The sequence below is a fragment of the Caretta caretta genome, chromosome 7 (genome assembly GCF_965140235.1).
Source record: "Caretta caretta isolate rCarCar2 chromosome 7, rCarCar1.hap1, whole genome shotgun sequence".
NCBI classification, from domain to species: Eukaryota; Metazoa; Chordata; order Testudines; family Cheloniidae; genus Caretta; species Caretta caretta.
The window spans coordinates 78,207,802-78,223,248 of record NC_134212.1 but is presented as its reverse complement, the minus strand read 5'-3'; the positions used below and the strand labels follow the sequence as shown (position 1 = coordinate 78,223,248).

Below are 15,447 nucleotides of genomic sequence, written 5' to 3'. Positions count from 1 at the left end.
AGCCTAAGAGTTAAACGTAAAATTACAGACTGACAGTGCAACCTTCACTAACAATGTGTAGCTATGTACCCCAGCCCATTGTATAAGAACATACACTATCCCAAGACCTCTGGAATGTCTAGGCACAACAGCATGTGTTAAAGATCCAGTCCAGACTTTTAGCTTTCATTCTGAATTTCTTTCATTGCCTTCCTTTTAAATCAGAACCTTAACATTCCTCCTCTAACATACTTTTTTTGCTTCTTGGAAATCATTATTTAGAGGCAGCTCTCATTTCAGACTCTGTTTATCTTCAAATGTATATTTAGAATTACACTGTAATGGTGAGACTACTTCTACTGGTTTATTTTTAATATGAAGATACTGTCACAAACTATTTTGTGTGTCACAGAATGTGAAAACTAGCACTAGATGCCATAAAAGCTTAATCACTGCCCTTTTCCCAGCAAGCCCATAGCCTTAGATTTTGAGTGATTAGGTTCTAGGTGATTATTGCTGTTAGTAACTTCTAAAGTGGAGGCAGTCTAAAGTAAAAAATACAACTTCTTGAAAAGAATCTGCACTTACTTACATGAAAAAATTATACTCTAAATTTGAGACGGTCTATTGGGAAACAAAGAGGACTACATTGTTAAAAAAAAAAGTGTAGTTAAGAGAATACTGCAAAATGATTTACCTTGGCAACAGCTTTGCTTTCAGAATTATTGTTGGAATCTTTAACACCATTTAATGAATCTCTTCTCTGTGGGCATGGCTTCTTTTTGCGTGGTCTGCCTTTAAGATTTGGCGCTGAAAATTAATTGAGAACAATTTGAGCACATTCTCTTATACAAGATTTTTAACTGCTGAAAGCATAATAAATCATTCCAATGAAATCAGTCACAGATATGTACACATCTATCTACAGGAAAGGCTCATTATGACATTCTCATCCTCTATGGGTTACATCTTGATATACTATACATTTCTACATCATATCTCTCAAGGTGTATCTATGAAATTTCAACATATCTAATTAATATAAAGTCAAGCATTTGGCTCCAAAGAACACTTCCAGAAAGTCAAGTATTTCTGCATGGTATCAAAAGACCAAAATAGAACACTGACACAGAACTTTGCATTAATCAGCATAATGCATCTATTTTATCCAAAGTGTAAGTACTAAGTGGTGTTTTAAATATTTGAAAATATTGGTCCTTCAGAAGAGTTTTGAAATCTTAAACTTCCCAACAAATCTAATGAGTTTTAATACAATATGTTATTCCTATCAAAGTTCTTTCATTAAGAAAAAACCCAAAGTATTTCTAAAAGTACAAAAGTATTAACGTAATTGATGGTTTCATAAAAACATAATAGTTAGATACGATACATCTTAATTAAAATGAATGACTTCCAGTTTTATCCAATACTTAAGATGTTTTGGTAAGATAGCTGTGAAATACCATACTGAATAAAGCCTGGCCATTCTGAGCTATATTTAGAAAACTGGTATATAGGTCATATAAGAGAAAAAAATATCAGACTTCTCTTTCAATTATTATAGCACAAGACCACTTATAACCCACATACAGAAATAAAAGGCAAAGCAGATGCTTTGTTCAATATTAAAAATGTCCTGCATATGCTTTCAAATTTAAATCAGCCCAAGTCACTAGACTACTCCAGCAACGTTAAAAATGATAAACAATCATTAACTAATGACTATACTGGAGAAGATAATTTGCTTTAAACCTTTAATTTCTAGGTAACCATTGTTTTCATTACTTCAAAGGATGATTATAACAATGTCAGAAATCTAAACACCACAAACCTCTTGAGTGTCTTCTAATGGTTTCTAATCTTACATTTGTTACATAGTAAGCCAGTGATTTCAGGACATTTTACATTTTAATCAGTTTGCAAACACAGTAAAGGGCGCTACTTTGATTTTATACTTTGAACAACAGTGTCATTTTTGGTTTGTTTAGAAGAAAAAAAAAAAGATAGCAGTCCTAGGTTTAAAACAAAAAGTCCAAAAAAATTCCGGTTTTGTTTCAGCACTGACACACTGTAAAACATCCTCTGAAGCACATTCTGCTTATTGAAAAGTACCAGAGGAAGCAATGCTGAAATTGTCCTCTGAGGCTAACATGCACAATGAAACAAAAAGATAAAGAAATTATTACCCATTCCAGTCGACAAACATCTGTCTGATTTATATCTGTACTCATGAATGCTACAGCATGTGACTGCACACTACATCCCTGGAAGTCTCGACTTGGTGTGGATGTCAGTCTTACACAAAATGAGCACTAGGAGTATTTGCTCTGTGCTTACAAATCCCCTCCCCCAGCTGCTCCATTACTCATATAAACATAGATGAGTGACTAGCACAGAGTGTGGGATGAACTCGCTGGACTTCAGCTTTTGCTGCCAGGCTGCCAGCTAGTGCTTTACTATCCCACCTTAATTTATAACTGTAGTTTGTGTTTTCATCTTAACCGTTTTGCTGATCCTGACTTCTTGTACACTGTTGGGACGTCATTTTGAGTTCCACAAATCCTAAACTACACGGAGCCTTGAGGCAAGGTGTTAATATCTTGTTTAAAAAACACTGTGTTAAAAAAAAAAAAGTTTCCTCAATTTATAACAACTTGGCACAAGTACTAAAATGTTAATGACCACCATAGAATTAATGGACCAAATTCATCCCTGGCACAATTCAACTAAAGTAATTAGAATTACAGGGATGAATTTTAGCCCAATATACTTTTATTTGAACTACTTTATTTTTATTTATTTATTTGTCTTTTTAGAAAGAAACAAGCAGGACTAGTTCAAGGCTTGATGTCTTTCAAAGACATTTTTTATCCTGAGTTTTGGCATTGTACTTTGTTTCATACTAAAAGCACTCCTAATGTTTTGTTAAAAGCTTTAAAAGCAAAAAAAAAAAAAAAAAGCATTTGTTACTAAAATTCCAGGTATATTGAGCTTGCATACGAATACAGTTTGAATTGGAACACTACATGGCAGGCGTGAAACAAAACTGTTATAAAATCAGGTTTTTTACATCATTTCAGTTGCTAAGGAGTTGCAGCAGAAATATTGCTCTTTCTAGAATGCTATAGAACTACCTCACATATGACATACTAGCATTTTACAATCTAATTCAAATCATATATACAAGTAACGGAAAAGCATGAATATAAATTAATACTGACAAGAGCCTTTCACTCTGATGGCTTAGGAGAAGGCATTTGCCTCTAAGATCCACTCCATAAAAGAAAATATTTGAAATATTTCCATTCACACTTGAAACATATACATCAACATTTGCTCCCAAACCCATTACAGATATTGTTCTAAGACTGTTTAAATTTCAACTATATCCATTTTGTGCTCTTGAGCTGTGATAACTGACTAAAGCTGAGTGAATAATTCAAAACAAATAATGTATTTGACTAATTTAGCCTCCTTTTCAGCTTGTGGCATGTTCATGAACAAACTGCTATTTCCTTGAATTTGTTTATTCATAGTTATTCCTACTGCAGTTTTTAAAAATACTCTGCAGTTTGATTATGAACAGTTTTCTGAGAGAACTGGATATTCAAGATGTGTTGGCTGGTTGTGACTGATCAGATAATTCACACAATTTTTTTTTCCTGTTCCCTGACTGGATGAGAAATTTTGGCATGAATACTCATGTATATATGTGAATGGAAAATTTGGTTTCTGGGAATACTCGCGCATATGGTTTGAAATTCACTTTCTGCAAACATTTATGCCAATAAGATCTGATAACTTCAGTGGTCACAGAAAGTCAACACGAGCAAAACAAATGAAAGTGAAACTCTGAACAAATAGTTATAGAAAACTGATGTTACTTATTTGTCACCATTCTAGTCAATGTGACCTACCCCATGTCCAAAAATGAATCTGGGAGGTTTGAAATACTATCAGTTTAAATAAAAGCCATTTTTGCTGTAAACTTGACAACATATTCCTCTTTATCTACCTGGCTGTGCGTAATTTTCTCCTCCTATAGCTAAGGGAAGAGAGCAAACCCAGCCACTGAAATGCCACTGGAACCCTTGGCGGAGTGCAGCACGCACTCATCAGCATGGTGCAGTATATCTTAAGGGCTGAAAGGTGCTTGGAACCTCTCCAGCAAGTGTACACCACAATGAATCCTGAAAACACAGCCCAAATCCAAGAGCTTCAGTTTCAGCTCTGAACGTCACTATACTAAGTTGTGAGATTTTCAAATTGGGATCTAGGCAGATTCTTTCTTAAAGCCCTTAGCTTCTACACACTTGGAATCTAATTCAATCTTCAGTTACAAATAAAATGTATTCCGTCAGGTCATTCTCGTCCCCATCAATAAGTTACCACATAGTCTGGAACAATTCCATAGCACTGGAGATCTCTGCTCCAGAGGGTCAGGCATTCAGATAATAGATGTGCTGAAGTTCAAGATGCATGTGCATTGACAGTGCTGTGTGGTAAAACTTGCATAGCACCTGCTCACAATATGAAAGGTTCAAATCTACTTGTCTAGGCCATGATTCAGCAAGGTACTTAAGCATATACCTTTCTTTTATGCATGTGAGTACCCCCACTGAAATCAATGAAATTACTCATGTGCTTAAAAGTGGACCCTGGTCTTCAAGATTAAAGTTTATTTCAAGTTTAGTAGTTCACCAAGAGGATTAAATTCACTCACAAAATTTATACATATAAAAAGAAGTTATCGTCACAGTTAAAATTGTGATTCAGACAGCAATCTAAAACAGAGCAGGAAAAGACTGCACGGGAGAATGCTACTTCAACTGCTGAGGTCTGCCAGACATTTCAGGTATGTCCAGGTAAAACACACCCAACTGTGCTGCAAAATGTAGCAGGCATGAGCTAACATTCCATAGATTTCTCTGGTGTGCTAGTCTATTACTTTCACGTGCATTTAATAATTTTGCTGGCCACTTTTGCTAAATTAACAGACAGAAAGGGGGCCTAATACATCACTCTGTTCTGCCATTTTGCAGCAGTGTGATTTCATTAATTGAGTGGAGAATCAGACCCTTGTTTCTTAAAATCTGATTTTCTCCCTCACAACCCATCTGCTCTTCCTACTTGGTCATGCAATGAAGTCATAACACTGGCCAGAAGTCTGATGCCATGGACACAGGATTATGACTACACTGCAGCATCAAGCAAAAGGTGCAGATGAAGAAAAGTTTATTTCAAATACAAACATTTGTAATAGTAAAACAATAAAAGGGAAGTATAACAAATTACTGACAAAGTAAATGGTATATGTATAGTATGAATGATCTTGTTTTTCAGTTTACTACTTCCTGGTAGTAAAGTCCTGTATTCCTGATTAGATGAAAGAGCATGAAATGGAAATAGCATGAATGTCAACAGTTACAAAAGCCATGATGACAACCATCCCTTGACAGCTCTTCCCATACAGGAAAACAGCTTATTGCCACCTTAGCTGTAAATTCTCAGGAGAAATTATTTATAGGGATCTGCTCAGAGATGGGAACACTTTTTTTCCTGTGTGTGAGGTGGGATGAGATTTGGCAGCCCAGTAAAAATCATATACACAGACTGTGAGAGGGTATTTCACACAGTTTGATATCAGAGGTCAGTGTCTATGGGAAGATCATGGACACTTAACCAGCGTGATCAAAAATTTTGCCACATGGCAGAAAACAAAAAGGCAGCAAGTCATTCACTGACGCTGGGGTGGGGGAGCAGAGAAATGTAGACTACTTATCTCCTTGCCATTGAGGGGAGAGGGAATACACTCCAAGGACATTCACCTCCATGGAGGCTAGGTGGAGTTATCGCTGTCTCCTTCCCTTGGAGTTAATGTTAGGAAGGGAGATGGCTTTCATTCCCACCAAAGTCTCTACTGGGGTCCTGCCAGCAGAGGCTCCTGAGGAGAAGCTCTCTATAGTCACATCCCCCACCTTCCTGAGCCATACCCATCTATTTTTTATGCTGCACTGGCCCACTACATGCAAGGATGGCAGTGGTAGCCACTGTGATACACAGCAAAGCAAAGGCTGTAATTTATTTCCCTACTAGCTGGTGTGTGTGTGTGTGTGTGTGTGTGTGTGTGTGTGTGTGTGTCCTTAGAATATTCTAGCCAATTGGTGAAAGAAATCAAGTTTAACTATCATTAGCTGTGTTCAACTTTTTCTGAATGTTCCCTTTGTGGTTATCCACAAGCTCCTTCCATAATGACAATCAAACAAAAGAAACATTGCACAATCCAGCTCTTGGTAAGTTTATGAGTGTGAAAGGAAACATTATGTTCATAAATTTCTGACACTTTTTCCTCTGTCCAAAATGCACACAAAAACATGTTTTAAAAAGAAAATTAGGAGTTGGTCCTTATCATGACTAAGTAGCTCTTGGTATCTTGAAAATAAGATTTAACCATTCTGTGCTTCAAGCTAGCCCACCTCCTTCCAGACTTTGGCTGAACATAATATAGCTTTAGAAAATAAATCATAACAAATGCTACAAGAGTTTTTTTTACATAGACAGACTGCAATTACCCCATATTATATGTAGCACAACAAAAGAGGGCCAAATTATCTGTTGGTGTAAACTGGTATAGCTTCATGGACTTCAGTGAACCCCTGTAAAAATTTGGTCCAGGGTCTGTTAGGCCCAAAGCTGACTTTTAATAGAACTGCCACAGACTTCAAAGATAAACATCAAAGCTCCAAAGTTCCTGTTACCATGAGTGAAATATATGTGGCCCTGTGCTCTGCCTCCTTCCACATCCTTATGAGGGTGCAGCACATACGGGAGCAAAATGGAAGACAGTTCTACAGGCTGCTCCCTCCACATGGTCACCTCTCTCCCTCCCGCTATTCAGAAAAAGAAGACCTGGTAAGGGTGTAAGGGAAGCCACATTTAGCAGCATGTTCTTGGGAGAACCATAGAAAAAGGGGGCATCAAGCTAAGGCTGATCAAAGCAGCATGATCATTCCTGTGTGCCCTGAGATCTTTACTCCCCCTGCCCAAAAGGCCACAGAGTGGGCCGATGACTGATGACAACACACTTGCTGGCCCTGCTGTACTTTAATAGCTGATGGGGACTGCAGAGGGAAAGTCCCTTTGCAGGTCTGACCAGGAATCTGCAGGGTCAGAGGAGGAGCCACAGATCCCCTGCCTCCATTGGCCCAACCCTCTGTAACACTGCAAGTTCATCAGACCAAGGGAAAAAAGCATCCAGTTCATACCGCACAGAGCCATGGGCTTCACTGTCTTAGTTTGTTCCTCCCCATGCGTGTTTGAACATAAGGGAAAGTACCGAACATGGATTTCAAGAATTATTAAATAGCATATTTGAATTTTGGAACTATTATAGTGTATTCAGTAAATTCTATGCACTGAAGCACTGTTTCTCGCTACATATTGAGGCAACAGAGCTACGATACAATTATGTAGTACGTTTATGTACTGTTAAAATTCTGAGCCGTACACAAACCAGACTAGTACACACCTAAGCTCTGAATCTTTCCTTTCCTGAGAGCACATCCCCAGGATACTGGAGAGATCTCACAGCACCATGTGGGTACAGCCACACTGGAGTGTAGGTACAGACAAAGGGATGGCAGCATGCCAGCCTTGGTGTTGGCCTGACTGGGTTTTGTAGGATAGTGTTACAGTTTAAAATATTTTTGGACATTGCTTATAATCACAAGTCCAACTAGTTGAATCCTCATGATAATACTGTTCTCTGGATTTGTGTATTTTGACTGACATAAAAGACATGTTGTTATAGGGAGGGTGAGAAAAAGCGGCTTTTGCCCAGTTGAGATCCAGCAACAGTGGCATTGTGTCAAAATTGGTGCTGCAGCCAAGAGTCTTTAATGAGAGTGGAATGTATTACCTCATTTGTCATACCTGGATCACTTACGCATGCTAAGTCCAAAATAACCTTGGACTTTGCTGGCTGCTCAACAAACCATGTAAGTAAACAGTCCTGTAGTAATGCCTAAAACATGTACCCTTTCTTGATCACTCTACATTACTTATTCTAGCGAATGTCTAAGCAATTGTAATGCCCCTGATCAAAGTCTCAGACTTTTTCAGGGCTCTCTGAACTGCATAACTATTTCGTGATATGACTTCTCATCCTGGCCTCTAGGTTTTAACGTTTCTCAGAAACACTTAAAAAGAACAAAAAAGCCTATCACCACTTCCTTAAAAGAGGAATGTCCTGTTCTGCATTTCTGCAAGGTAGCTGTTCTGCATTTCTGCTTCTAACTTGTAGTGCCATACTGCTTCTTGCAGCTTGTAGAATTTATTTCTTTGTTATTGTTTTGTGGAAGGATTGGGGTGGAGGAGAAGCAACGGTACTTTTGCCTACAGCAAAGATGATTAACCATACCAATACAGAAACCAAGTGACTTTGTAATAATATTCAGGGCCACAGTTGGACATCTGGCATGGGACTGAAGGGATGATTTAAAACTGAACCTTGCGAAGAGTGGTGCAGATGCACTCGGGCCTTGAATTAAGGTAAAGAGATGGATGCTACGCCCTGGATCCCAGAAACCCCCAGAGTTGATCAAGTGTGACGGAAGGTGGCAGGCAGTCACTCACAGAGAATGGCACACACAAAGATTATTATTACATGTTGCACCTTTTAAAACATAATTACTAGAAAGCCAACCACCTTACTAAAGAAGGGTCCCTTACCATTCACCCCCCATACAAGGGAGCTTCCAGCATCCCACAGTATCTGGAAGATAAGAATGAACGTATCGCTGTATTTAGGTGAAGTCTCAAAAGATAGCCTAGGATTAGATTATCTCCAATGTGATTTTGGACTCATAGCTGCCACCTTGACTTCCTCCTCTTCTTGGCCTTCTTTTTTTAATATCTCTAACCTCATCCCCAGTCCCTGTTCCACATCCCAAGTTACAGGTTTTGCATTTAATTTTTGAAAAGTCCATGTATTGGCTACTGCCTCCTGGAAGCAGCACCCACTGCACACAGACTAAGAGAAGCACAGCTTCTGAGCTTATGCCATGAGGAGAGGGTGGGCAGTCGGCACACAGCATGGGATTGTGCAGATTGGGGTGAAATGAAAGTGGCCCATAATGCAAGGCAAAAGCTCAAATGTCAGGCAAGGGTGGAAAGTCAGACCCTAGTTTAGAAAAATCTCAGTCATTTTAATTTGGGGAAACTTTTCTATAAACCAAGATACAGGGCCCCATCCTGCTGTACCCTTCCCCCCCCCACATCCCCCAATGGAAATCAGTGGCAAACTCCTACTGATTTCAGTGGCAGCCAGACTAGGTTCCTACCTTTTTCAATATAGAGATTAATATTAATCCTTCTAACACAACCTTCAGAACAATATTTCCCTTTATAGCAGGATTTTACTGCTATTGCTATAAATACTAGTCAATATTTGTGTATGTATCTGTACACAAACACAGACTCAAGATAGATAGATATTCTGAGTGTCCAAAAAGTTTTAATATTAAAGTATTTTTTTCATGTTCTTCTAATCCAAGGACTTGCTCATTCTTTTCTGTAATTTATATACACTGTGGACTTATAATGGAACATGTCAGAATAAATCTGAAAACTATTGTGGACTCGATATCCTTGAGAGAGGCACTCAACAATTTTCTAACTCATAAGTATACAGAGTGTACTTGTGTAACCATTTCTAAAGGTTTTGTTTTGGAAATGAGATATTCTATTCTCAATGTGGGGAAAATCAATTTGCTTCCTCTCTAAAGAAAACATTCCTCATTTGGAAATAAGTGGAACAGACACTTTTTTGTGGGGATTAATATGGAGACATTTGACTTGTTGCAGATTGATTTTGGGTTTGCCTTTCCCGCTCCCCAGACTACTGCTTAAAAAAAAAGCAAAGACCACCACTGTGAGGATGACTATTTTAATTATTTTGTTAAAAATAGAAACACTGGATGTATTGCACATATCACACTAGATAATTAAGGGCCTGATTTTGCAGAAGACTGAATGTTTTCAAATTCCACTGAACACAATACAAATTGAAGGCACTGAACCGTGCAGGATCAGGCACTTGGACTAATTTTCTTCACTGCTAAATGGCTAGAGTTCAAAACTTTTGCTATAAAGGCTTGTTGCTTCCCTTTCGCTATGTTAGCATTGACGAAAAGAATGAGTTTTTCGATGAAAAGAGTGAGTTTTTGGAATATTCACAACAGGAAGATGGACATTAAAGGTTAAAGCCCTGATTCAACAAAGCACTGAAGCACACACCTAACTAGCATGTAGGTAGTTCTGTTGGACTTCAGTGGAACTAGTCTCCATGATTAAAGTTAAGCACATGTTTAAGAGCCTTGCTGAATTCAACCCTACATCCAGTTCAACAGGGGAGCAGGATTTAGCCCACAAAGAAGAAGCTATCAGAGTTAATTATAAAGTAGGACATGTCTGGACTGTGGTAGAGTATCTGACCCTTGTTCATTAAAGTTTTTCTTTCCCCCAGTGTGAAACTGACTTTTAGCCTCCACACCCACAAACTTCAATGGACACTTGTGTATGTTGCTTCCAATTACAGTGGACTCTGAACTTGGTATCAGATAAAACTGTATGCCGATCACAGCACTTGCAAAAGAAAATCTGACTCTTTAGAATATTCTGTGTTTTTTTTTAAACAGGGCAAAAGAGTGAACAGGAACAACTGATTATGTAATAGCCAAGACAAAAGGACTGCAAACACAGCAGCGACAAATGACAGTGCGCTGCTAACCCGTGTAAATCAAGTAATCTCATCCAAACTGGGCAAAACACACAATGCGCCAATAGCAACTAACTTCTCATTAGGAACCTTTACAAAATAAAAGACAAACAAGAACATACAGCACATGTTAAGGAGGTTTTCCTGGCAACATTTCCTTCTATTTCTGACAAAAACTAGCATTCATTAAACTGCTCTCTAGCAGAGTCAGCACTACTCAATGAAGACATGACCTACATACCTTGATAATAAGATAGCTACATACCCAATCATTCCCACACAGATAGAAAGATTAGACACATCAGCTGAGCTGACAGACAGGTAAGAAATGGGCATTGTAATAAGAACCTAAATAGATACATAGAGATTCGCCCAAGAGGAGTAAAAAGGCATATTTCCAGGAACCTTGCTTTTGGGATTGATAGTGGGAGCTATGAAGCCATGAACACCTTACTGCTCGCATGTGGAAATGACAAATAAGTTATTTAAGCCCCTTATTGCATTACTCATTTGTATCACATCATTGTGGCAAGTAAAACTGCTTTACTTTAAACATAAGAATGCTATGGGTTCACTTTCTCCCTTTCCTTTTCTCAGAACTCTACCACTGCACTGGGATGTCATTATAATTTGCTAGAGACACTCACACTGGTTGAGGATGCAAGAAGTGAGATTAGCAGAAACTATGGCATGTACTCCGTTCTTGAGATCTACCTGTAACTTCCATTAGAATGAATAGCGTGAAAGGGAATCAGGTGGAAAATGCACCCAGACAGCAAGGGTGGGATTTTCCAAAGCACTCAGCCTTGGCCTAACCCTGCCCCTATTGAAGTTATTGGGTTACTGGTGAACATTCCACTCTAGGTGCACAGTATCTCCACTGTGCAGCATTGTGATCAACTGAAAAATTATTATTGGGGCCACAATGATCACAATTTTTCTCTAGTTGCTTTATGAGCCGAGTTCTAAAAAATGTGTCCATTTATGTGAGTACATGTTGGTGGTACCAACATTCCGCCTTCTCTCCAGCAATTTTCCAGACCCACATTTCTTTCCAGTAATCTTTCTATATCTAGGTATGTATATGATCCTCTTCCGTGGTTCTCAACCACGGGTATGTGTAAGCCTGGGGGTACATCAACTCATCTAGCTATTTGCCTAGTTTTAGAACAGGCTGCATTAAAAAGCACTAGCTAAGTTAGTACAAACTAAAATTTCATACAAACGACTTGTTTATACTGCTCTAGATACTATACACTGAAATGTAAGTACAATATTTATATTCCAACTGATTTATTTTATAATTATATAGTACAAATGAGAAAGTAAGCAATTTTTCAGTAATAGTGTGCTGTGACCCTTTTGTATTTTTATGTCTGATTTTGTAAACAAGTAGTTTTTAAGGGAGGTGAAACTTGGCGTCTACAAGACAAATCAGACTCCTGAAAGGGATACAGGTATCTGGAAAGGTTGAGAACCACTGCCCTATAGTATCCCTACACCTAACAAGCATTCCGAGTTAGAAATAACAATCCCTCACCCTCTCTTTGTATTGTCCCATCCAGTAGGAGATGGATCTTAATTAGTTTATAGGAGTTTTGTTTGTCTGTGTGTGGGCAAGTGAATGGATGTGTCTGCGCATTGTGTATGTGCATAGATGATATATTTATTGAGGGAGAGCCACGTCAGAGAAATTAGTTTTGTATTTTTGGTTCAGAAAGCGGAGAGGACCACAGTCACTCTTATTTCTTGCAGGAATGATTTCAATAGTCCAGGTCCAGCTCCTGTTACAGTTTGTGTCCCACACTCATAAGCCTCCCTTGGCAGTTTCATCGAGCCCCTGTAGCGTAGCTGTCATGAGAGGCAATGGTCACAGAATGAGAAACTATCTTTCAGGTAGCTAGAGCTTTGAATAGCAACACAGAGACCTTGAACTGGGTCTGCATTCCTTGGGATTCAGACTTGGAGCAGGGCAGAGCACTGGGGTGATGTGTCCACAGTGACCTGAGTTACTCAGCAAATGGGAAACTGTATTTTTCACCAGCTGGAGCTTTTTCAGGGAGTGCAAGAATGGAAATAGTAACCATAGTCCTCATCATAACACCTGAGAGGTTTGTGGTTTTAAATAGAATAGCCCTGCTGTAAACCCACTGAGTTCAGTTTAATTACTCCCAATTTACACAGGTGTAAATAAGATCAGAATCAGGCCCATCTTTGTGTGATTAGTAAGCACTTAAACAAAAATCTATATACAGTGAAAGTATATTATTATTCTTTACATTTTAGTAACATAGAGCAAGGTTTAACATTAACTGTGAAGATGGTTGTGTAATGTTCTTTTGCAGTCAGTGTTGGTTCTTAGGAAATTATCTGGGTGGATTAAACAGAAACACGATTAAACAGTTTACACATTTCCTTGTGTTTCTGATGTCTAACTATAGCCGTGTTTGTCCCCATCTACAGAACTGTTTTATACCACATGGTATGCATATTTCAGCATCCAGCATTATTAACTCATGACCAACTGTCAGTTGATCATTATCTAACACATGGGGTCTCCAAAAAATCCTTATTTGGGCAAAAGCAGCCTTCTCAACCACTCTGTCTATATTTTCCCCTCAGAAGAACTTTATTTGGATTATTATTTGCTGTCAATGGAAACTCAGAGGTTATATATGTAGAAATTTGCAGACAGGGAAATAAATCCTCAATGAGTTTAAACACTTAGTTGATATTAAAACCATCTCCAGCTTTGTTTAAAGAAAACTCTCAGTTGCCCTCTAGTGTTACATGAATGTCATGCAGAATAGCAGCAAGAGAGAGGGAAATACACACAAATTGTACAATCATGTTTAAAATATTCAGGGATGAACATTTTCAAGAATAAAGATCACAGAACTTATCCTAATTTAATATTACGTGATCTACTGTACAGATAATATTTCTTATAAACAATGAGGAGGAAGTTCTAACCTTGTGGAATTACAAACATGATGCTGGGATTATGTTTACCACTATACTTGCGATGTATGGCAAAATGATTTTATGAGTTAGAACCTCTGAAAAGAAGACAGTACCTACTGCATTCTATATCGTTCATTCATAACTAAAAATAGACTGGTGTATAAGCTGGTTCAGCTAGGGAACACAGGAGTCTGTAGAATTCCCTAACATAGAAGAGAGTTTGCAAAAGAATCAGTATGTTTCTGAAAATGGACAATATATATAAAGATTTACTATACAAAACCAGGTATATATGTACACTGTATATCTTCATATATACCCATTTTCTTTCTATACAAAGCAAAAATATCAAATACAGCCTGAAACTATAAATTTAATAATAGATTACCAAATTAAGTCTGCACAATCACTTCATTAAAAAAAACATTTCAATGTAAAATACAGCTGTAGGGGTTTGGACAATTTCCTGCATAATAGATCCATCCCTGAAATGTAAATAACACCGGTATTAAAACAAGCCAATAAGGGTACATCAGGAAAAAAAGAGTACATGAAAACATAAATGCACTTTCCAGCCTATCCTGCCAAATCTTTATTTAATTTGAGTGCTGCTTTGATAAATCACTATTGCTTCAGTCAGGGTTTTTTTTTTAAATGTTCTGTTATTCTTAACACAACTCCAGGGCAGATTAAATCTTAACATTTGAAATATAACAAACCAACAGAGTTTTGCAATTAGAATTATTCACTTATTTCCTGTGTATCATCAGCATTCCTGAAAGAATGTTGCTATAACATTAAACAACAGTGTGATCTTTAGAAATACATGATTTGCTTGTTCTGGTTTTTTCCAATGCAATTGTGCAACTTTAAAATCCTCTTCTTTCCCAATTCCTTACTCCCAAGCATATGCCCTTGATAGTGACTTATAATGTTTATAAAAAAACAAGTTTGAGGAATTTTTTTTAAAAAGGACTTAAAAACCACCTACAGTATCACTCAATGGTTACACATTCAAAAAAGATAAATATAGCTCTATCTGGAAATGGAAATCCATAAAAACTTAATTATAAGGATTTCTCTTTTTAGTTTGACAAGACAGAAATGCCACAAGAAGTACATATGGCAATTCAAAAAACATAATCAGGGAAAAGGCAAAATGAACATTTAAAAGATGAATAGTTTAGATTTGCATAATCTGATATTTATATAGCACATTCTTTCCAAATGGATCACAGTGTTTTTCAATTTTTAATCTCGCTCAGCATACAGATTATAGCTATAGGAATCACTTTTTCCGTCACCAAAGTGCAGCCTCCTCTGGGGTAAATTGGGGCATTTGTTTAACAGCACACAGCAACACTACACAACCACATTAGGACAGGCAAAATTACATGCCTGAAACTAGAGTGGGAATTCAGGTATGTATCCAGGCCTGATCATATAATGAATTCTGCGTGGGTGGAGCTCTGCACACTTTGCAGAGCCTCAGTGGAGTTCAGTAAAGGATCCAGACTCCTCCGGGTAAAGCCTGTCTCTTACCATGTATTTACACAATGGTGGGTAGTTCCTAGGGGCCTCAATTTCATCAAGGCCCCTAAGTATTACTGCAATAATAAGTAGAATATAATTACCTTATTATAAATTGCAGTTTGGCCAGATACAAGGATTAATACCCCACGCCTTGTGAAAGATGCTATGGGATTTTGAATGACCACAGTGGGTAA

At 37.9% G+C, this 15,447-nt stretch overlaps 1 protein-coding gene across 3 annotated transcripts in view; it reads right to left on the bottom strand.

Moving 5' to 3' along the window:
* ARID5B (AT-rich interaction domain 5B) overlaps positions 1-15,447 on the bottom strand; it is a 191,826-nt gene that overhangs the window by 44,883 nt on the left and 131,496 nt on the right. For 2 of the 3 annotated variants that reach the window (XM_075130822.1, XM_048858417.2), the window contains one exon: positions 677-789. In XM_075130822.1, coding sequence (XP_074986923.1) covers positions 677-789 — 113 coding nt within the window. Of the gene's footprint in view, positions 1-676; positions 790-2,165; positions 2,293-15,447 lie in introns of those variants that run through there. The other variant, XM_048858418.2, reaches the window with a different exon arrangement.